This window comes from Ptychodera flava, chromosome 10, assembly GCF_041260155.1.
Source record: "Ptychodera flava strain L36383 chromosome 10, AS_Pfla_20210202, whole genome shotgun sequence".
NCBI classification, from domain to species: Eukaryota; Metazoa; Hemichordata; class Enteropneusta; family Ptychoderidae; genus Ptychodera; species Ptychodera flava.
In genome coordinates this window covers 43,957,257-43,980,802 of record NC_091937.1, presented here as the reverse complement: position 1 = coordinate 43,980,802, position 23,546 = coordinate 43,957,257, and the positions used below count along the sequence as shown (strand labels likewise).

Below are 23,546 nucleotides of genomic sequence, written 5' to 3'. Positions count from 1 at the left end.
AAACAGTATACGATAGCAGTTTTCTTGTTTTCATCTCTTTGTATCAAAAAGGAATAACTGTTGGACGCGTTTTGCCACGGATTTATGTTTGTAACTTATTGTGTTTATATCTTATTACTTTCTACTTAAAATTAATAATTGGTGATATATGCTTACATACATACATACATACATACATACATATATATATATATATATGTATATATATATATATATATATATATATATATATATATATATATATATATACAAACATACACAGTTTCTGCACAGTTGTTAAATATGTTACGATAGGTAAGAAATTGAAGTATATAATTTCAGTCGCTAGAGAACGCATTAACTCGAAATTTGATATTCTAGGAAGATTGTATCTTGATGATTATTCATACGTAATGTTCCTGTGAAACTCCATTCGAATACGGAATGTAAAACTACGATGAATGCACGTATTTCATTGTTGTAAACAACAAATAACCAAACTTTATTAATTTTCTTGATCAATAATGAAATCTAGGCTTTGGTAGCGCGCTACGATCAACTAAATGTTACTGGAGCATAAGCTTTCAAAGACGCGTAGTCTCCTTCATCAGATGCAAGGATGGAATGAATAATTGAAGCAGAAAACAACAGAAATTGGTTTTCACCCTGAATTTTCTGTGGTTTTCTACTGTTCAGGTGTCCATTCCCCTTGCACCTAATGAAACAGACTACATGTCTTTGAAAGCGTATGGTTGATCACAGCGTGCTACAAAATCCTACTTACGACTAAAACGAAAAGGCGACGGGCTTCAGTCAATAAGTTCGTCAATATTGCGTATAATTTTCTTTATCAAGAGTTGACACATGCTCGGTGAATTTTTTTTTAAATAAGATAATTTGCAGCAGTTTTTCTTGTGTCTCTTCTTTTTCATACAAGCCTTTTTGAAATTTGGCAGCTCAGGTCAGGTTTTCCTATCTAGCGATCGAACGGGTTACCGTTGGGTCTGCGCAGCAGTGAGTTAGTGTCTGTCGGATTAAAGCTCTATAAGCTATAACTTTTGGCTATTTTTTCAGAACTTTTGTTTTGTGGTTTCCCTACACTTTCTGCATCGAATCCCTAACCTCGAATGTAATGCCAAGTATCTAGCGTATCAACACAACTTATATGAGTATAATCCCCATTGTTATTTTTGAGAACTGTATTCAAGTCTTGACTAGAATTCATTTGTAAACAACTTGATAACTGATCATTTCACACATCAAAGCTGTGTTGACAACAAGAATACTGGAAATTTCAGCATGGCATTCGGATTAGGGTTAGACACGATAGTTGATATACAGAAGTAGAATACTGAAAAGTTGGCCACAAGTTACTATGGAAGACCGGTCACGACATGCGACATGCGAGTTTTTTTTAACTGCGACCTGGGAGTCCTTAAACTGCGACATGCGAGTTCTTAAACTGCGACATGCGGGTTGCAAAACTAATATGGCGTTTGCATACATGTCATTTCGTTCTCCTCCTAACGATGGATTACAGAGGTAGAGACGAGCTTATTTCTGCATACTCCTACAATGGATACACCCTGGGAGAAATAGCGGCTACGTTAGGACTCCGACATGTAGGGAAGACCGGTCACGACCTGCGACATACGACCTGCGTCTTTAAACTGTGATCTGCGACCTAACCCTAACCCTAACCCCTAACGCTAACTAACCCTAAGTTATGCCGTTACAATTTTTCCCTCCCTTGGCCTAATCTCCAGGGTTTGGAGCGAAGTAAGGCTTTTTACCAGAGAAAGCCTAACCATAACCCTAACCCCTACCCTAACCCTAACCGCAGATCGCAGTTTTAAAAACTCGCATGTCGTGACCGGTCTTCCATACGTTACAGCTCATGTCCTATAATATTTCCCGGTGAACTCCCCTGTATAGCCTTTACCCATAGACCCTTCACCACACGCATGGAATTCACCCCTGTCATGGCGTTCACCCCACTCACAGGTTTCATTTAAAAAAAAAGAACACAAATCACAGCATTTACCCCACTCACATGTTCATAAATCACAGATTTGAACCAAGTTTAAGGTTACAAGACAAGAAATTGACCATTTTAAACTAACAATTCTCTAGTGTTTAATAAGCTCAGAACCCCTGTAAATTGTATATTTTCGGAAAGCCTAGATATAGGGGAACATTTTGGTTACCATAGTGTCACCATTGTTTACATAACTATCACGTGACAGGTAATTTGCATAACCTTTCAAAAATCGGTTTTCCCTATGTTTTGTTTCAATGCTTTGAGATATGTGGCTGAAATTCATGTGAGTGCAAGCTATCCTACAGGTCTTCAAAAGCTTGTCTCAGAATTTTTTTAAACCTTCTTAAACAGTTTTTATGCCAAAAAAACTTCCAGAGCAGTGAATTTTACAATAGTTGATTTCTTTAAAATTGTGCTCCAAAAAAACTAAGCAAGATATAAAAAATCTGAGACAGAGTTTGAAAGAGCATAGTGACAGCTTGCATTCCAGCAAGTTTGAGTCAGATATTTTGAAGTATTGAGACAAAACATAGGGAAAACCGACTTTTGAAAGGTTATGCAAATTATCTTGTCACGTGATAGTTATGTAAATAATGGTGACATTGTGGTTACCAAAATGTTCCCATATATGTAGGCTTTCAGAAAATGTATACTTTACGGGGGTTCTGAGTTTATGAACCGTTAGAGAATTGCTAGATTAAAAAGGTCACATTTCTTGTCTTGGGACAAGACTCTGACCCTATTTTCGTAAGCAGCGCAGCCAGCGGTAGAAATTGGGCAGGGGACCAGCAGAATTTTTCATGTTAGAGCGACCTCTATTGAGAATATGTAGCATGAGATTTCCAAAGTTCACATGTAAAATTGAATTCAGAATAGTATAAAGAAAGTAGTAATTTGTACATAGATTGGACACCATAGTAGGGGGAGGCAGGTAGTGCGTATATAGAACGTGTGCATTGAGAGTAAACTTCGATCCACAGAACAAACGCTCTGCCTCTCGATGCGATTGCTCTTTGACATCTTTGTTTTGTGCGTGATGTTGACAAAAATATGGCAATCCCTAAGTCCCGTAAAGACCTGGAAAATGCGTCATCTCTTTCGAGTTATTAAAGCTATACCGAAGCGGTGTAAACACATGAACTTCCTCACATTTTAAGGTTCCCGGCGATGTTATATGTATGCACGCATGTTGGCAGCAGTTTTAGGACTAAACCCAGGGAAAACACGAATGAACGTCACGTGGACTCTCTCTCTCTCTCTCTCTCTCTCTCTCTCTCTCTCTCTCTCTGTTCACCACTACTGCGTAAAAACACACATGGATAAACGTGAATCTAGTCAAGCTCTTTTTGAGTTTTTTTTTCTGTTTAATTGGCTGACTTTCTTGTTCGATTTTGAACAAGATTACAGAGTGGAATTTTGAAATTAGAAAGGGGCCTTTGTAGCGACGATCGTCAAAATCCATACTCGGGTACTCGGGAACATTCGGCAGTATCTTGTGTATAAATCCTATAAAATTTCCGATTTTATTCGGAGTATAGATGCACCACTTCAAAACACAATCAATTTATTTGTCTTTACACTAGTCGTTATGACATGATCGCGCACACATTTTTAACATAGGCACACACACACACACACACACACACACACACACACACACACACACACACACACATCATTTATTACACATTGCCCAGCGATTTGAATCCATAGGTATCGAGTTACAGGTAGTATTCACAAACTTTTACTCAAACTTTCCTCAAAGAAACTTTCAAACCATTCAACCAGATCAAGAATAAAAATCAAGGGCCACCGTGTAAGGTTTAGTACCAGAGAAACAAATTACCCGGGATTTCTCAAGATTTGAAATTCGAAATGACTGCAATCAATGTGTTTACTCTGTAGGGAAAAACTAAGATGGTTAAAAGTTTTATTACTCCAAGAACTTTAAAATGAGCCTCCGTAAGTTGTAGGTCAGAAACGTTTTCTGAAAATTTGAGTCCAAATAGCTGTCCATGCGGCGCCTTCTACCTTAAACTGAAATAGATCCGATCGAGAAATTACTAAATTGACCCTGCATGTACTCTACATGGCGTACATATTTTATGTAAATTGCTAACTAATGAACCAACTACAATATCCCTTTTATTTTGCCAATCCGAGTTTCATAAACATGATTTCCTCAACTTGGACAAAACAAATAGTTTGAATTGCCCATGAAATCTACCGTTTCCAAACTTAGTGATGTGGAGAATGTGGTTCAAAGCCAAAAGTACATTGAGCTGTTTTCATTAAAATGGAATGCGCTAGATATTTGGACTCTCAATCTTTTTCAATTCTTACCTGATCTACCACTTGTGGAGGGTTCATTTTGAAGCCCTTTGAGTAAGAAAAACTTTCACCGTCTTAGTTTTTGAAAATCAAAACTTTTATTTTTCTCTATAGAGTTAAGTATGGTTGCCATTATAGATGTCAAATATCGGTAAATCTTGGGTAGTTTGTTTCTATAGCACCAAAATTTGTACGGTTACCCCAGATTTTATTCTTGATTTTGAAAGTGAATGGTTGAAATAATCCTTGAGGGAAAATTGAGCGATAGTTTTAGTCATTTACTTTCAAGGCGCATACTACCTAATAAGGGATATGTTGTTGGGGTTTTAATGGTTATCTTCTCTTGAACATTGAAAACCACACGAGGCTTTGGTCACTATCACAAAAGATGAATCGAGGAAACAGATGAAACAGTCTCATAATTGTTGCTCCTTTGGAAAACTAAAGATGAAAAGAAGATCATTAAAAAATCCAAATTACGGGAACAATTTACTAGCGTACTGGTGTATAAATAGTGTGTTGAAAATTTGTAAAGAGTACTCTATGTACGATTAAAAGCTTCAAGTCAAACGCTTTAAAAATTACAAATCTCACTTTTGCATATAACACTCACTATGTCGGTTATGTGGTCCTCAGTATCAAGAATATCTGAAAAAAACACTTTATGGATACAAAATATCTGTGATGTCATGTGGTTCTACGGTAAAATACATCCTTCCCCTCGCTTGATGAAGATGTTTAAGACAAGTACTGGTTAAAGGTATTTATTTATCGTGCAACTAACTAAATTAACTAAATTAACTTGAACTTTCTGTGAAGTTCAATGAAGAAAAAGCTTACACTATCTTTGAATGGACAATTTACTCATGTCAGAAAAATGTAAATAATCTTTTTATTTACAGCAAACTAAAACCATTTGTTGTTGAACTACCATTTGGAATGATATTCCTCTTTCTATTAGAAACATTGAGAGTTTGCCACAGTTTAAAGCTAAGTTGTATAATTTTCTTTACGACAAATATATGAATGAGAGAGAGAGAGAGAGAGAGAGAGAGAGAGAGAGAGAGAGAGAGAGAAGAGATTAAGTTATCAAATCACAGTAGCAGCTTATTAGAGTTTATTATTTATTTCATCCGTGTGTGTTTTAAGTACGTTTTAGTTCCATAACCACAAAATACAGTGTGCCAAGTTTCCATGTTTGCTTCGAATCAGGTGGTGATATCAGCTTTGTACCTCTATACGGCCAAACGGTTCACTGATATCGTTATATTGATTGCATCCACGCTTGAGGAGAAAACACCTTTCAGTAGAGTCATTCTTGTTCGTAAAAATTCATAAATTTCTTTTTCTCGAAACACATTACAAAGTTCTCTGGTAATATTAATATATGTAATAAAATAGTTTGTAATTATTAGATTAATGGTCAAATCTACTACGTGAACATATGACGTCCCTGCTAGAGTGCTCCTACCTTTAAAATTTGGGATATCTTTATTTTATGAAGTATAAAGCTATAAAGTTCAGACTCTGGAACAAACTTTACAGCAGTACGGTACGTATTTGTGTGGTGTTGAACCTTTGTTGTCTTTTGAAATTGCTTTTCCACCTCCTCAAAAACACCCTTTCAACCCGGAAAATTTGTCATTCTCCTCGGATTCCTTAAGTGTAACTTCTTAGCAGTCATACATACCGCAGTGTATCGGTGCATCTTATGGTAGGACACTTGAAGGCCATCATTGGCCAGTATCAGTTAGAATGCTTTCAAGGTATTACATGTAAATTTGATCCGGTTGGGTGATTTCCGCAGCAACAACCGCATCTTTGATATATTTCAATCTTTTTTGCCTACCTTGATGTTCTCCTTACACTTGTCTGATCCACCTGACTGGCTCAATTGATTTGAAATATGAATAAATGGGTGTGAATTGGTACGGTTTTGATAGATTGACAACCTGTGTTCGAAACGGTTGATCGTATATTATTCGAAAAACTTGACGTGTTCGGTGCGAAGAAAAGGTTAGTTCGATGGTTCATGTCGTAGGCCTATGCGTTTCATAAAACTCGGGCGTTGTTGAAAGTAAAATAAGAAAGTGGGATGGTATTTACATCGAATCATAATTCAGTCAATTGGCTCGTTCGAGAGTGAAAGACAAATTTGCTCAAACTTTCCTAAATGAAACTTTAAACATTCTCTCACCAAATAACAATGAACTTGGGTGTCACCGTGCAAAGTTTGGAACTAGCGAAACATATTGCCAAACATTTTGCGATATTTGAAATTCAAAATGGCCGCCATCTCTGTGTTAACTCCATGGAGAAAAATTAAATATTGGATTTTCGGAAAAATCAGAAGAAATTTGAGAGTCACGTTCTACCTTAACGTGTACGAAATGCAGTCTTCAGCGTATATAAACTACTCCTTACTGTACCTGATTCATATCTTCTCGTTGCTGGCTAAGGTGCTGAAGTAAATTATTTTATTGAAGGCTAATAAGTAGTAAGTTGTATCTTTTAATCCCTGTAAAAATATCGATTTGTTGTGTTTTGGTAGCAACCTGAAGAACTCCATCAAACTGTGTGGAATATATCGGGTGCCTTGGAATTGACATGGATTACCTTTTGTCAACAGGTGAAAGTGTCAGCGCACTCGTTTCAAGTTTGTATATCGTCACGTGTTAAGACCTTTGTGGTCGACCTTATGGCACATGTACTGGGACATTACTGGCCTATAGCTGATCAAATAACTTTCATCATGCTTTATGTATCGAGATAATTAGTGCCTTCACTAATAAAGAAAAAAAGAGAAACTCAAAGCTTCTAAAATCCAAAGTGACATATTTTGTCCTCGATGCGCCACTTTGAATCGTTGTCGAACCAATTCATTTCAGAGGAACTGAATGACTCCTTATCGACTGCGGAGTATCATGTGGAGCTCAATGACAAACACAGAGCAGAGTTTGCCTCGAAATACTAAACGGATTCTTTCGTTTTTGATAGCCATGTCAGAAGAAGTAGTAGGTTCCCTAAGCCAGTTTCGTTCTGCCAAACAGAGTTAGCTTTTATTTTGAATTGTTTCTCTTACCATGAGATACCGACTGGAGCAAATTATCGACATCCAAATATATTCGAGCCGAAAGGTTAAATTCATTCATTGACAGAGACTGTAGAAAGTTTATTTTCACGGTGTGAAGAATTAGAATGCGGTAGATATTTCCTTCCTTTATAAAATTCCTCCCGGTATACACTTTTCATAACTTGAAGTTTTAGATTTTGTCGTCGTCGTCATCATCGACATCATCATCATCAGCAGCAGCAGCAGCAGCAGCATCATCATCATCATCATCACTACCATCATCATTGTCATCATCATTACCGTCATTATCATCACTGTCATTATCACTGCCATCACCATTGATAATATAATCATCAGTAGCTGCACACATACACTGCAGCATGATTCATGGCTGAATTACTGTCACCAAATGAAACACGAGAAATGCGTTTCAACGTATGCCTATATGTGTGCAAGATATAAATATTTTTGTTCCGTGTATTCATAAAAAAATAGTTCTAACTGGATTATTCAGCAATACTGAACTGAACTGAAACGAACCTAATACTAGAATACTGGATATTTCAGCATGTTTACGGGATGAAAAAAGTTCGGGACCACAGTCGCCGATATCAATTTTATACAGATTTCTGTCTCACACACATAGCCCACACACATAGCCTTTCTTAGAGTAAAGAAATTATGTTATATTTAGAAATCTTGATTTTAATATCTCTGACGTCAGAAACTGGATTTTGTGAGACATTCTCTGTCTTAGCGTATTCGAAACAGATTAAATTAAAGGAAAGAAAATTATTAACAAAAATTACAAAAATACTGACAAAACTTCTAAACATTTATATAAATATTTTAATAATCATCGTTTTGTTATATATGGTTCTACTTTTTGTCGGCGCTAGTTAATAAAACACTTGGTAATGCCACTTGATGCAAAACATACAAGCAGTTCAAATTCGGAATTACTGGAGTACAACTGTCAAGACCAAACATAGAGCTTTGGATTGGCTTCTAGTTTAATGTTAGACCCTGCGTGTCCGCTTAAAGTAGTATGCACCTCGAAAGTGAAAGACTTAAACTTTTACTCTCACTTTCCTCAAGAAATCTTTAAATCATTTTCTTTCAAAATCAAGAATAAAAATAGGGGGTCACCATGCAAATTTTGGTACTAGAGAAACAAATCACCCAATACCGAGATTCGAAATTCAAAATGGCCGCCATCCCTGTGTAAACTCTATGGAGAAAAATGAAAATTTTCGAATTTCGTAAAACTAAGCCGGTGAAAAGTTTTCTTTCACCAAGAGCTTTAAAATGAACCCCCACATGTAGTATATCAGAAGAGAATTGTAAAAGTTTGAGAGTCCGAATGTCTTTTACCGAGGTGCGTTCTACCTTAATTGCTTATTCATTCCGAGGAATCGAACACAACTCTTGAAATTGAGTTAGATTATACATTTGCCATAAAATGACATACAGGAAACGTGTCGTCACCGTCCAGTCAAATGAACTGGTGACACTCGGTGCCACTTCAGCCATTTGAATTTTGATATAAGTCCATTAAAAGTGTCTCCATCATACATGTAGACATGTCGTTAGTAGCAATGTTGAGCTCATATGACATTGCAAATGTTATTGTTGACAAATGAATATTTTAGTAGGGGGTATAATCCATTTTCAACAACACTACAACGCAATGCACGCCAAAGCTAGTACTTTGCAGTTCAAAGTCATTCATCGGGGTAAGAATAATAATGTAACACTACATGTTTTGAGCTTTGTCCCTGTAAAATTCATTTTCCATATTGACTGTACGTAAAACGCCATAACATCACACGCATTTATAATGGATGTTATGCTCAGAAAATATGCATTTTACACACATACGGGTATTAAAAAGTTCATAGGGTGGGGCATTAGGCTTCGATTTCCTCACGATATGATAAGGTCACTGAAAGACCCAATATAAAAAGATAAACATGCCCTCTCGGTTAATAGAAAATAAAACTCCATTAAAATTTGCACTCACTTCCTGTGTTTGCACTTCCTGTGTTTGATTTTGAGACAAACCTTTACGGGTGTATCCATCCGTTGTAGAGTCCTGACGAAGCAGATTTTACAGAATCTCCGATAAAGTTCAGCACATGGTTCGATATATTTTACGATGATCTGTCTACTTTCGTTTGCAGATTGATGACACCGATAACAGTATTCATCATGATGCCGAAATGACGGTGCAATGTGTTCATTGACTTGCTTAATTTTGATCTGTATAATAATGATAATTAAGCCCATGTAAGATAATCCGTGTCTCTTACCGGGCAAAAGTTAACGATTTGTCTTTCTCTTAACCCTTAAATACTGGTTAAAGATAAAAAAAACAGAGAGAAAGAGAGAGAGAGAGAGAGAGAGAGAGAGAGAGAGAGAGAGAGAGAGAGAGGGTCCTGATTTAACGCTCGGCCTTGCATGGTGCACATCGCATTTCTGTTATTAAAGTTGAGTTCAAAAGATCAGAAACATAAGTTTAGTTTAAACGGTTCCGAAGAAATTCTAAAGCGAGTCAATATCTGAATTTTGGGTAGTAAAATTAAATCTAGATTCAAAGTAGAGGTCTATCGATGCGTGGTACAGTATTGGCCAATTCCAACGATTTATATGTAGAAATGTAAGAAAACCTCATCGTAATATGATCATTTCTTTGAAACTTTCAAAAAAGACATGTTAAGAGGAGTTTTTTTTAAATTGTATCCTACGAGTGGAGTTACCGTGCACAGTTTCAAAAAATGGTAAGGCTATTTCTATCTTAGTCACAAAGCGCTTGTGAAACAATCATGCTGACTCAGCAGTTTTTCTTAGCCTCCCTGTCAATATAGCAATGCAAATTTTCATTGCTTGGTTAGCAACCCACTTTTTCAGTCATACGTCTGAAATTAATTTGTAGAGAAAACTTACAAAAAATTTATGCCGAAGGAAAATGGCATTGTTCCGGTCACAATCAGCTTCCATTATTTTTATTGGCTGATTTTTTTTTCATAAAACAATATGAACTGCGTAAAATCAATGTGGTTTGTCCAAAAATAGGATATTGAAACATCCATAAATCTTATCATATTCTTGCATACTCTCGTTTATCTACAATATACGCAATTATAAAGAAAGAAACCATTATATTCATAAATTTAAAGTGCAGATATGAGTAATGATGGTACACATGTAGGCCTAACTTATGTATATTCCCAAGCGCACAAATTTAACAGATCCATTCTTAATGAAAGTAATCCATCCTTTTTATGTATTTAATCTACTTTCAAATATATTGTATCGTAAAAGTCAAATTTCTGGTCATATGATCAGCCTTCTTCAAGATTCCTACGGTACAGCATACATATGTCACGTTAGAAGGGAGAGGTCGCCATAGAGGTTAATATCCGGGAACTACACCCATAATGCTTTGCGTGTATTTTCCAGATTCTGTCCCTGCTATCTCGAGCTGCTATACGTTGACTGTGATGCGGAAAGACACGGACATTATGTGGTCGCTTCAACCAAAATGGCTTGTTCTTGAGGAAAACTAACCAGACATGTCGGCAAAAGCGACGATGAAGAAATTTGCGAGTATAGGAGAGTGCTGGACGGGTTACGATCGGGCTCGAACCCAGCTCCGAAGACAGAAACAGAAATCGTTGAAACGCTAACTTCGGAAGACTTCACAGTGAGCAAGGTGAGTACTCATAAGTAAAAGGCGATTTTTATTTTCCTTTCGCGACAACGATATTCGGGTTGTTATCGAGCATTATGTACATTTTGTTGTCATAGGTCGTTCGCCATGGATTCCCATTTGAACCAACAGCAATGGCATACGATCCGGTGCAGAATATACTGGTCATTGGCAGCAAAAACGGATCATTACGAATGTATCCTTAAAATCTTCATTCATTCAAAATGATTATTTGTCAACTGATTGGTTTTGCGGCGAGACAGATCGGTCCGATATCAGGTAAACAATAAGGTTTTCTATCACATTATGCATTTGTATCAGGTGCACACTTGATTTAATCTCATGCAAAATTGTGGGAAAATATTGCATTTGCAGCGATGGGTATCACTACGTACATCGTCCCCTCGTACCGACGATGCAGTTCAAGGGATGCTCTCAGATCTTGTCAATTATGTAAATGGTGTGCGCCTTCGAAATATTGCCCTACAGACATGAAGCTATCATGGAAAGAATGTCGTTTCCGCGTTTTTTTATTTTCGAATGAAAAATTTAAACACAGGAGCCCGGCGAAGAGCTTACATGCGGGTTTTGTTGTGGGTGGCTGCCTTGCCTGGGGAACAGCCCACTTTGTACAAATATACACAGCAGTGCAAGCGAGGTGTATGTCATAAGATGTACTGACGTCATATGCATATTATATTAATAGGAGTGCATGAAAGATGTAAAGATCACCCTACATAATGAACATCGGACTCGATTGATTGTTGATGTGTAAATAAAAGGTGGGTCCTGACATTAAAATAAATATATAACATGCATTCTGGATTAAATATTTTCAAGGAGCATTTGGCTTCCCCAGGTCCCCAAGGTGGATTTCCGACATCCCGGAGTGTGGTTCTGGAATCTGAGATTTGTCTGTTATTAAAAAAATGGAAAACGTTACAATAAGAGGATATAAAATTACCAGTTACTCAGGGGATGTTATAACAGGATTTATAGTGTTATTGTTCATTGATGGTTTTATTAATTATGGCAGTTGACATTTGGTGATTGCTGGTTAATAAAGTATTATTTGAGCAGAACGTTTTGGGTTGTCTGTTAACATTCCAGGTCATCAATTCTGTGTGACAGTGTTCAGTACTGTTTCCGTCTTTGAAATTTTGATGCAGTTCTCCTGTCTTTCAAATGCTCTGTCCCAGAGCTACAGCCAGAGCTACAGAATGTGACATTTGATTGTTTTAGTAGTCAAGGTGTTCCAGTGTCTGTGCAGGTAATTTTTACTGTTGAAGGGTACATCTGTAGGCTTATTGTGTCAGTGTGTATTTTTTCAGGATTTGTGGGTGGTTCAAATAGATACTATCTGGCTGATAAATTGCTTGCATTTACAAATCTGTCATGTTGTAATTAAATGAAGTGTGACCAGGAACAGTTTGTAATCAGCAAAATCTAAGATTCATGTGAATAGAGCCAATCTTCCTCTGAAAGTGGATTGGAAATATATTTCAAGAGATGTAGGTCATTTTAAATGAAATATTCAGATTGATTTGAATATTTCTTGCCAACTTGAATGTAATTTTGCTGGAACATTTTACTCACTGTTTTGATAAGGTTTAAATTTTTATTAATGATTGTATGCCAATGCCATTGTTTTTGTGCAGGAAAATTAATCCTTGTGTACTTTCACACGTAAAATAAAATTGTATTTTCACCATTTAAGATACAATTCCTTTAAAAAATTGGACAGCATTGTCAATTTAAAAGAAAATGTGAAAGAACACCCATCACATCATGATTCCAAGCAAGGCAGTGTGTCGAAATTTTATGTACTTTTTTGAATGCTCAGTTGTCTAACATGTTGCATGTTACTTGTGATAAACTCATGATTTGCATGACCAGTTACATGTAATGAATTTTTAATTATATTTACCTAGAGAGATGAGCTCATTCTGTTTTTGGATACTGATTATCTTTCTCTTCAGTCAATTATTTTTTAGGGGGGTTTCCCGTAACACTTCCAAAATGCTTTCATTGTCTAAAGTATATTGCACACAATGTCTGTTCCATGCCATTTCATGATTGTCGTAGCTCGTTTAATTTTGCTGTGAAATATCACATCGATTTCCCATCATGCAGTTTGATTGACAGCCATGGTAAAGCTTTTCATCTAGATTTCAGGTTACCATAACAGGTAACAGTAGTATTATTCACCGAAAAGCAACCCGGTGTATTTGCACAAATATCTCTTACGTGACAGGTTTGACTTAAAAAGTTTGATCTCAGCTCAGTTAGAAATTGATTTCATTCACTAAAATATCAAGCAATTTACAATTCGGTGCCCACTTGAAAATTTAAAATTTTACAGATTCTTTTGCTGAAATGCAGCCACAAGGAATTTATTTCTTTAACCACAGACTCCACAGTTAATGACCATTTCATTATACGCATAATGTTTACTATATCATTATGTTTATAGTATTCTAGTATTTGCTCTCTGCAGTCAAACATATATTGATTTTTAATTCAGATTCCAGTTTTAAGCACGCATGCAGATTGTTTGTGATTTTTCTCCAATTTCAAATATAATTTTCAATTTTTAAGTGCAAATTCCTCCTTCCTAAAATGTTGTTGCAGCTAAGTTTTGCATGAATGGAATTAACTCAGGAATTGGAAAATGTCAAACGAAAATATTTAATGTAACATTCTTTTTGTGCTGCATATTATGACTGGCACTGATATGTAACCTTTGCATACATAATGAGCCATGGCTGGTTTGCTGTAACAGCCATACACATCATGGTTAGCAAGGTCTTCTGTCAAACATCAAGCAGATTTTAATCCATAGATTTTCAAAACTACCGTGTTCACAATGGATTTTGTTCTTTTACCTCGCACAGAAAATGAAATATTCTGCTAAATATGATATTCAATTTGAAGTTTTCATGACTAGTTTGCCAAATCATTCCATATTTGGGGGGGGGGGCATCAAAATCCAAAAGTTTAGATTTAGACTTTTTAAAAATCCTGCATAGAAAAGCCACAAGAATTGCTAAAATAAAATTACATACAGGACATGGTTGAAAGAAAAGGTAGGCCTAATTGATGTGAAATGGTATTGATTATAAATTCTTGATTGAAATGGAGTCAGTGTCAATAAAATGCATCACTAATACTAATGTACCATAAAAAATACATCCAGCAAAATTTTAAAATAATTTATCAGGAATTTCAGGCTTCAACATACAGTAATGATGTCGTCATAATCATCAGTATATATTCAGCAAATGGTACAACATAAGACATGTTTACCAGTGTTATACAGGATAATATCTCAGTATTTAGAATTCTGGAAAAAAGAATGACTGAATTCTTGCCAGAATATGAGGTCAAATAGGTCATCAAATGTGTAAATTTTGATAATTCTATCGAAGTATAGTACCAAAACGAAACAACAAATATGTGAACAACAGACAGCTTTTAACAGATTGTAAAAATCACATTTTTTTTCCAAAAAAATATTCATTCATTTGGCTGAGTCTCACTTACTGTGAACAGTTATCAGAGATGGATACCAAAAAATAAAAATCTGCAAAGTATCTCATCAACATAATTAAAGTGAGGGATGTGTCTTCAATGAATGTTTCATATTAAGATATGTTAGTACTGTGACCCATGTGTTAGCGTGATACAGCATTTCTGTTAGCACACTTGCATATTTCTGGAGACGTCTGTTGCTAAGCATTCACAGGAGTTGGAAAGATTGCTGTAGTCATCTGTCAGAGTCGTTTTGACTTCACCGGTAGAATTTCTACAACTTTTTTCAGTTTCATCTTCTGACAGGTAGATTAGTAAAGAGTAGTTACGGTATATTCTCATAGACTGATCCTGGTTAGGTTGTTTTGTTTCAACAGATATCATGGTATAATCATACTGCAGATTCCAAAGTAAAAGATACATGTATGCAAACACGCACAAAACACATGTTATGATGTTTTGAAAGAGGATATGCAAGGTTTTCTTGATACTGTTATCCCTCAGATACAATCCAAGTGATATAATTTCATTCAGTGTCATGTCTGCTAGATAAGGTTCTACAGCCATTTGGTTGAGTGTACAACTGTGTCTATTTGTCCTCGACAAGCCTGATGTGTTTAAGATAAATTGTTCAAGAAATTCATTCTGGAAGGAAAAAGATTGTCATGCAAAGTATGAAGGAACAACCTGGCCTCCATACAGAATATCATCATTTATCAGAATGAAACATCAGTTAAATGGAATTACGCCTTTTGATGTTATTTAAATGAACTTAGTCAAACAAGAAAAGGTCTCTGTCCTCCCTTCAACCTCTTTTCTCCTCTCTCTCTCTCTCTCTCTCTCTCTCTCTCTCTCTCTCTCTCTCTCTCTCTCTCTCATGAGAGATGAAAAGAGACATATTATTTAATGTTAGAAATTTTTGTAGGTTTTGATCAGACAAATTTCTCAGCATGCAGCTGGCTTATGACATTTGTGTACAGGAAGTACACATAGATATCACCAGGGAGAAGTCACGGTTTACTTATTCCTTTCTTCAAACTTCAAGTATTTAAAACTAGCTAGGAGTGTCTGACGCAATTGTATGTAGACCCATGAGAAACATCCAGCTACAGACTCGGATATGAAGTAATTTCAACAGAGCAAGAACTCTGCTGTGAGGATCATAAATTATGAAATTTGTGTATGTATTGCCTAGTTGCTGCCAACTGGGTTGACATTGGATCAGAAGATAAAAATTGAACATAACTTGTTATCTGACCTCAAAGAGCTGCAGCAGTGTTCTGTTGTCTGTATTGTACATTCACCAATAACTCTATTGTCTATATACATGTTCTTATGCATTTATACGCGTATGTCTGTCTGTGTCAAGTATAGGCCTATACTTTTAGTACAGGTATACATACGTATACATATTGTGATCCCTATTACAGAGATGTGGTCAGAAAAATTAGTCCAAGTCACTTTATTTATGGGATTTACTAGTCGGTTCTGATTAACCTGCTATTATGATATTAGCTTTAGACAGTTTGATGTGATACACAATGCACACACCTATAGTACATACCTATATCTGGGGGCACCCCACTGAATATACATGTGAGATAACTTCAATAGGTACAGTGTACATTACATCACCTATAGTATAACCACATCAGGTAGATGTATAGATTAGCTGCTCTACATGTATGTATACACATAATGAACAGGGCAGCCTTATTGGGTACATCATGAATTGTGAGATAGCCACACTGGGTACATGGACATATGTTGGAAAGCCTCACGTTTATGTGGTATATCATAGGATAGCCTTATTGGTACATATACTGATGTGTAGGAAATCTTCAATGGCTACATTATTTGTGTTGGATAGCCACACTGGGTACATCGTGTTTGGGATGTAGCATCACTCTCACAGGGTACACAATGTTTGTAGGATAGCCACACTGGATATTTATGCAATGTAACTTGTGTTGAAAAGTCCCACTGGGTTCATGGTTAGGATAGCTTGAATGGCTACATCACATGGAGGATAGCGGCAATGACAGATACCTTTATGGGGTAGCCACTGTGGGTATATTTGTCAAAGCCCCATGGTGTACATGTGTTGGATATTTTCACTGCATGCAATAGGATTGGAATAAATTTTAGGGTGAACTTTCACTATATTATCACTTCAACTTGATGATAAACAATGTAGTAAATTATTTTTCACAGACGTATTTGAACCTCATACAAAGGGGCTAAAAATCATCAGATAAGTTTCTGGTATTCGCCAGCATAAACCAACCACTAAACTGAAAATCTCAACACACATCATGTAAAGTAGGGCACAGTTATGTTTTTATGTGTCAACATTTTTGAATATTTCAGCTGATTTTATGCCAGTGACTGTGTGGAAATATATCAAATTTACATTTATATATCGGTGTACATGTCTACCTGACGAGGTTGAGAAAATTTCATTTTCTATTGACATGAAAATACTGTCATAAGATAGCAACTTTGTCCCTGTAATGAAGTTGTTCAGTTTCATTGCTAATGTGTGTTGCACCGTTCATGATTTATTGATTAATATCCAAGTGCCAATGTTTGCATGGACTCTTGCCAGTTTTATTGTGCTACTCTGAATGAGTATCAAGCTCTATCTTATCAATTATGCAAGACTTCCAAGTTCACAATGTGCCATATCATCGTGAATGAGTTCTCATCAAACATATATAAGATCGCTGCATTTGCCTATTCCAGCGCTGTTTGATAAACCTTTTGTAAGGCAAGTCAAAAGAGTGGTTGCCGTTGCTTTGATTACACCGTCAGCTCAATCAATTGTCACCAATACATGATAATTAATTAATATGGCATTGACTTTGTGAGTCTCTTCCTTTCTACAAGGAATCCGTATTTGCATGATGATCATTTATTAATAAATCATATTTTTTTTCATTGCTTCATTCACATAAATCATATCCATTCATATTTCTCTGAAGTTGACACCCCTGACATAGTACACAAACAGAATGATGCATTATGCAAATTACTTCTGATTCCAGCCAATCAGCTATCAGTAATACATGGCACACAGATTATGAGCCTGTTACCAAATTGTATGTTTTGGAGAGATTTTGACTATTCACCTACAATCTGATTTTTCGGAAACCTTGGTCTCTGCCGAAACTTCAATGATCAAATAAAAAATAAAATGCTTGACACTTTGTTGTTTGATGCACACAGATATTTTGCCTCTTTGTATTTGAATTCTGCGCACAAGTGTACAGCTGGTAGGATTGCATTGCTGTTGTAGCTGCAGGGCATTACTCGGCATCTAAGATGGTGCATAGATTGCCATCATAACTTTTAAATGTTAAAAGTTTTTGTCATCCGCCCAGAGATATTATCAATATCGCTGTTCAAAACCAAAGATCACATGACCGACATCTGTTAGATAAAATGTGATTTTACGGGATTCCTACTTACGTTTTCAAAAGGCGGTATTTCAGTCAAAGAGAGAGGCTGGATATTTTGGAAATTGCCATTCGGGAAAAAAATCCCCTAATGTGGGCCCAGACTTCATCTTTTCCAAATGCCAACGGAGTCAGATTATAGTAAAGCCTGTTCGTACAGACTGTCAGCACTTGTAAAGTGACTAGCTGATCATCGTGGGAGCAGGATGACAGACTTGCTGCATAACAATGGTATCTTTCAAATTAGATACTGTGTCATGACTTTCACATCTGCTCAACCGTTAGAATATCCCCGCATCGGCTTTTTTTCCCTTTTTCTCCGTCAAAAAATCCCATTCCAACACAATTGCTTTGATGAGATGACAGTACATTGTAGGTGGGCATTGCAGATTTTGATCTGGGGAGTGGTTCTGCACACCACTTTGACCAAATGTTTTCACCTTTTGAAATGGACTGACAGACTTAATCTCCTTTACATGAATTATTTATTGATCATCGCCATTTTGAAAATGAATTATATGAAATACATGTAGGCATTCAAATCCAAGTTGTCAGTATTACCAATCGTGATCTTGTGACAGTAGTAATGAAATTGGATCTGTGTGTTTGTACTTTTACTGTACATGTGACGTACTCTTTTAAGAAAGGTTCAGTAATGCCAAAAAATAAATTGTCATTATCCTGACAGTCAATATTCTTAAAAACTCTGTGTCTCTGAGTCTGGTGCCAGTCAAGCTGTTTGCATTTATAATGCTGATGTCTGGCAAATCCTGGAAAATTAATCCTTTTAATTTTTTGTTGCATAACGGTAGACAGAATTGATTTCATACCTTGCGGTACCTTTGTTATAAATCACAGCATTTTGTTTTCTGTTCTGGGGCCTTGATTTGATAATATTATATTTTTTTCTCCTCTACACATTCAGTGACACATTTACCCGTGATTTTACCAGATATTGGAAGCTTTCCTTGTTTAATCTAAAGAGTGTCAAGATTCCCTTCAGCATATATGTAACAGCCCCTCTGAAAGCGGTTGCCAAGGTGATGGGAGTCCTCATATACAATCAGAGAAGACTTCACTCTGCCAAATTATAACTGTGCAGATGTTGTCGTCATGGAGACAATTACAAATAAAATGTCTTCTGGTGAAGTACAAATCTTGTTACATCTCCAGGAAAGAGGTCATGGCCACCACATTTCACTGAAGGTTTTTTGTTTTTGATATTTATCAAGAAATTAATCTTTTGGTTCTCATGGAAGCTTACTTTTTATGGGTGTTATTACAAAAATCAGGATTCCTGATGGTATATATGATATTTATCACGTTACTGGTGTCTTGGTGAATATCTTTGGTAATCACTTTTATCTGAATAATGGATCAGAAAGCTGTGATCAGATGTGCCATAAAATATCTAAAAAAATTGACATATTACAGTAATATGACTTGGATACATGTAGCATGCTACGCAAGAAATTTCCATAGATAATCAGATTAGGTGGAATAGTCTGACAGGATAATTTCCTTTCCTGTATAAATTTTATGAAAAAAAGTCTCTCTAAAAATAATTCATGAACTTGTACATGCGTTTGTGTCATCAGCAACCTCAAAGAAAGTCAAGTCATCTTATATTTAATAAAAGCAGAACAAAAGTGAGATGTGAAGATCAAGGCTGATACATAGATGTGATTATTTCAGTTTTTCACAATTCCATCTTTACTTTGTAATATCATAAAAACGGACACCACCCAAACGAAATTGTTAGCAATAATAATATAAACTTCTGAGTGAAGGTGGTTTGTAAGAATAATAGCACAGTGTTTAATCATTAATGCGTCTTGTTTGATAAATCATAGAGTTTTCTTCATCATCAGATATCAATTCCAAATTTGATTGTGGTCTTCTTATTAGTGGACAACATTTTTCACAAAGTAATAATTCCTTCATTGTATTGTCATAATCATACAGTGTTCTTGCCAGACAGATACGAACAAGTATGTCTTTGTGTGAATTGAAAATCAACTTGCATGTATGTCAAGGAAATATTGACTGGCGTATTTCTGAGTTTCCGAGAAGTACAGTGCATTAGACCCTGAAGAACACCCTGACCTAGGCCTGTTGCACTTTTACGCACTCAATCTCAATAAATGTACACACATTGTTTACCCAGAGTTCGTATTACTTCTGTGATCCATTTGTGTGTTAGTATTCAGCAATTCAGTGTTCTACATTTTACCACTGACGTACCCAGGAGACATAGAAAAGGTACCCTATCTGTGCTGTGGTGAACTTTTCCCAAGCATGTCATCTGTGTGTAATCAATAGACTTCAAGAGTTCAAATCAAAGACAGCCATAATCCAATTTTTTGACGGTATGACATTTATGTTTACCCTTTCACCCTGTTGCCTAGTTGGAAGGTCCAACTGTAGCATTTTACTGTAACACAATACAGTTCTGCCATATTGGTGAAATGGGTTAAAGAATGCCAGCACTGTCGATGGGAAGAAAAACGCCTTCAAATCAGAATTTTATGCTTTACATGCAAAAAGAATAAAATTGTTCATTCCGTATTATGAAAAAGTACTTCACATTAAATAGTGAGTTTCATTGAAAATATATGAATTTTTGTAGTGGTAGGAGATGTCGTTGGAAATAATTATGGTATCTGATTGTTATAACACCGTATTTGTTTTCTTCACATCAGTGTCATCCATTGTCATTTTAAGTATTTTACCCCCACCTCAATCTTTAAAGGTAGCATAGCATTATGTGATACTGTGGCAAATTTATGAAAATTTTATTTCTTTGTGAAAATCAACCACAGAAGACATCGTAATTTTGGGTATGACATTGATATGAAAGTCTTGTTCTCATCTGTCTGATAAGATGTCAGCTTACATGTACCTGTACTTTGTAGCAATGTGAGAACTCATCTACCTGATCACTTATTTGCATACTCTTTGAGGATAGAGAATCCTGGTAATTTAATGTGTGCTTTCAATGGCGGTACAACGCTTGACTCTTGATATGTCACTGGTGTGCCCCAGAAGGCGAAAGTTATTCTGCTCATGCCCTAATTGTTAGGCGAAACATCCAATTACTTTTCTGCATATTGGATTGCAAATAAAAACACAAGTAAGATTTGTCTGTCTAATGCATGTGATGAATATAGTGATGAGACTGCGGCATGCGAAGCAAGAGAGAAGGGATTTCTCTGATTGTGGCTGAAATTCTGGCCTTGGTAGTGTTTGCACACAGTACACAGCTTGTCGATTTTACATTTGATGTTGGACAGAAAAGATAGCATTTGAAAGATCAGTACATTTCCTAATGTGTTAAAATGCTTGTACTTGCTTTAGGCTGTGTACATGAAATGACTCAACCATTGCACTGTGACAGATAACATATTAACATCAAGCATAAATTTAGGGACAAGGTCTCAAAATATGTAAATTCCTAATCCTCAATTATCTGCAGACGTTTAACTCTTTTAGCCATATTTTATTGTCTGTCTGTCTGTCTCAAGTGCCCTTCCCAATCAGATTTTTTTTACATTTTCAATTAATCTCGCTTCTCACTCACAGGACCTACCAGTATGGCGTATTCATCTTGTGTCTATGCCCTGCCCAGCAATCACATCTTGTATCCATGCACTACCCAGCAATCACATCTTGTATCCATGCACTACCCAGCAATCACATCTTGTGTCCATGCCCTGCCCAGCAATCACATCTTGTGTCCATGCCCTGCCCAGCAATCACATCTTGTGTCCATGCCCTGCCCAGCAATCACATCTTGTGTCCATGCCCTGCCCAGCAATCACATCTTGTATCCATGCACTACCCAGCAATCACATCTTGTGTCCAGGCTATGCAGATTATTCATCTTGTGCTAGGCACTGCCATCAATCATACTCTTTGCCAGTGCTGTACCAATTTTCATCCCATATTACCCCATAGTCCCATCATTTACTCAGGTGGTAGTTGAGTTGTTCTCATGCTTTACCCCATCATTCCCATGGTGTACCGGCATTGTGTTCCTCTCATTCCCAAGCTTTCCTTCACAATTTAACATATTCAATATTAAACCTTTTGCCAAGCCTCCTGAACCTGAGGAGCCATCCTGCACCCACTTTGTGAACCCAGGGAGCAATCACACCCACCTCTTGAACCCAGGGGGGAATCATACATTCACCCCTTGAACCCAGGGAGCAATCCTTCACCCAACTCTTGAACCCAAGGGGATGCTACATTCACCTCTTGAACCCAGGGAGCAATTCTACACCCATGTCTTGACCCCAGGGAGCAACCCTACACCCACCTTTTGCAACCAAAGGAGCAACCGAATATCACATCTTTTACCCTTACAATATTCCTGTATAATCCTACAACATTGCAGCCAAGCTCCACTAAACAATCCCACCTTGTATGCCAGCTCTATCTGCATTGTCCTTTCTCTTGTAAACACAGCTGAACTTTAATACATATATGTATTAAATTTTGTTATTGCTGTCAAGAGAAACAAAAACAGTTTACATATCAGAATAAAAGGTTAGGAACTACAATATTAGATTTTAACTTCTGCCCGTACTTGTAAAAAGGCTTAATATGTTTTATGAGTTTGTATTTGCCAAATAGTGATAAAGAGTTCTGCTTTCCCTATGTTGCAAATGAAAATTCTTACGATTAAGTAAAGTTAGTGACCAACCATTTTTTTATCCTTTGTCACCTAGAGATTACTTAAGCAGGCATGAAAAGATAATTCCAACATCAGCTAAACTAATTCTGCTACTCCCTGAAAATTGGATTAAATATTCTCAACAAAGCCTAAAATTAAACCACTTTCCACACCTGAAACCAACAGAACACTATACAATGGATTAAAACCCATACCCACGATAACTATTTTTGTTTGCCACCCACTATCTCACAAACAACTTCTCTCTGACACCAATGTATATGTCACCTTAACTAAGTCTTATTGATTTATGTCAAAAGTCGGTAGAAATCAGTCTGTGATTAGAAGTATTTGTATGCTAGCTGTTTGGCTTCTTAAGAAATGCCAATTCACTTCAAATGTCAAAGGTCCTCCCTATCTGACGACAAAATGCAATTAGATGCTGGCCTGTCCCAACCTGACATTTCCAGCATGTCTAGTCGACACAGTGGTTGTGTTAAATAATTACCATAATAAGGATGTTTTCAACTGATGGAAAGTTGTTTTTGAAATTAGGAGGCTATTAAGATTTGTGTTGAGTCTGGCTGAACTTTATGAAAAACCACAGTTAATGAAAGTCAAAGGGTACTGCAGTCACTTACCGGTCCGTAATCTGTGATTTTAATCTTAGTATGGAGACTTCGCTGTGGTTGACATTTTCTTCTCAAACTTTAGTTGGGATGACCATCAGCATGCTGGTATGTGGA

At 36.5% G+C, this 23,546-nt stretch overlaps 1 protein-coding gene across 4 annotated transcripts in view; it reads left to right on the top strand.

Annotated features, from left to right (window-relative positions):
• Positions 1–10,886: 10,886 nt before the first annotated feature.
• LOC139142920 (syntaxin-binding protein 5-like) overlaps positions 10,887–23,546 on the top strand; it is an 82,924-nt gene continuing 70,264 nt past the window's right edge. For 3 of the 4 annotated variants that reach the window (XM_070713115.1, XM_070713114.1, XM_070713112.1), the window contains exons 1-2: positions 10,893–11,139; positions 11,235–11,332. In XM_070713115.1, coding sequence (XP_070569216.1) covers positions 11,271–11,332 — 62 coding nt within the window. In that variant the 5' untranslated portion in view covers positions 10,893–11,139; positions 11,235–11,270. Of the gene's footprint in view, positions 11,140–11,234; positions 11,333–23,546 lie in introns of all 4 variants that reach the window. The other variant, XM_070713113.1, reaches the window with a different exon arrangement.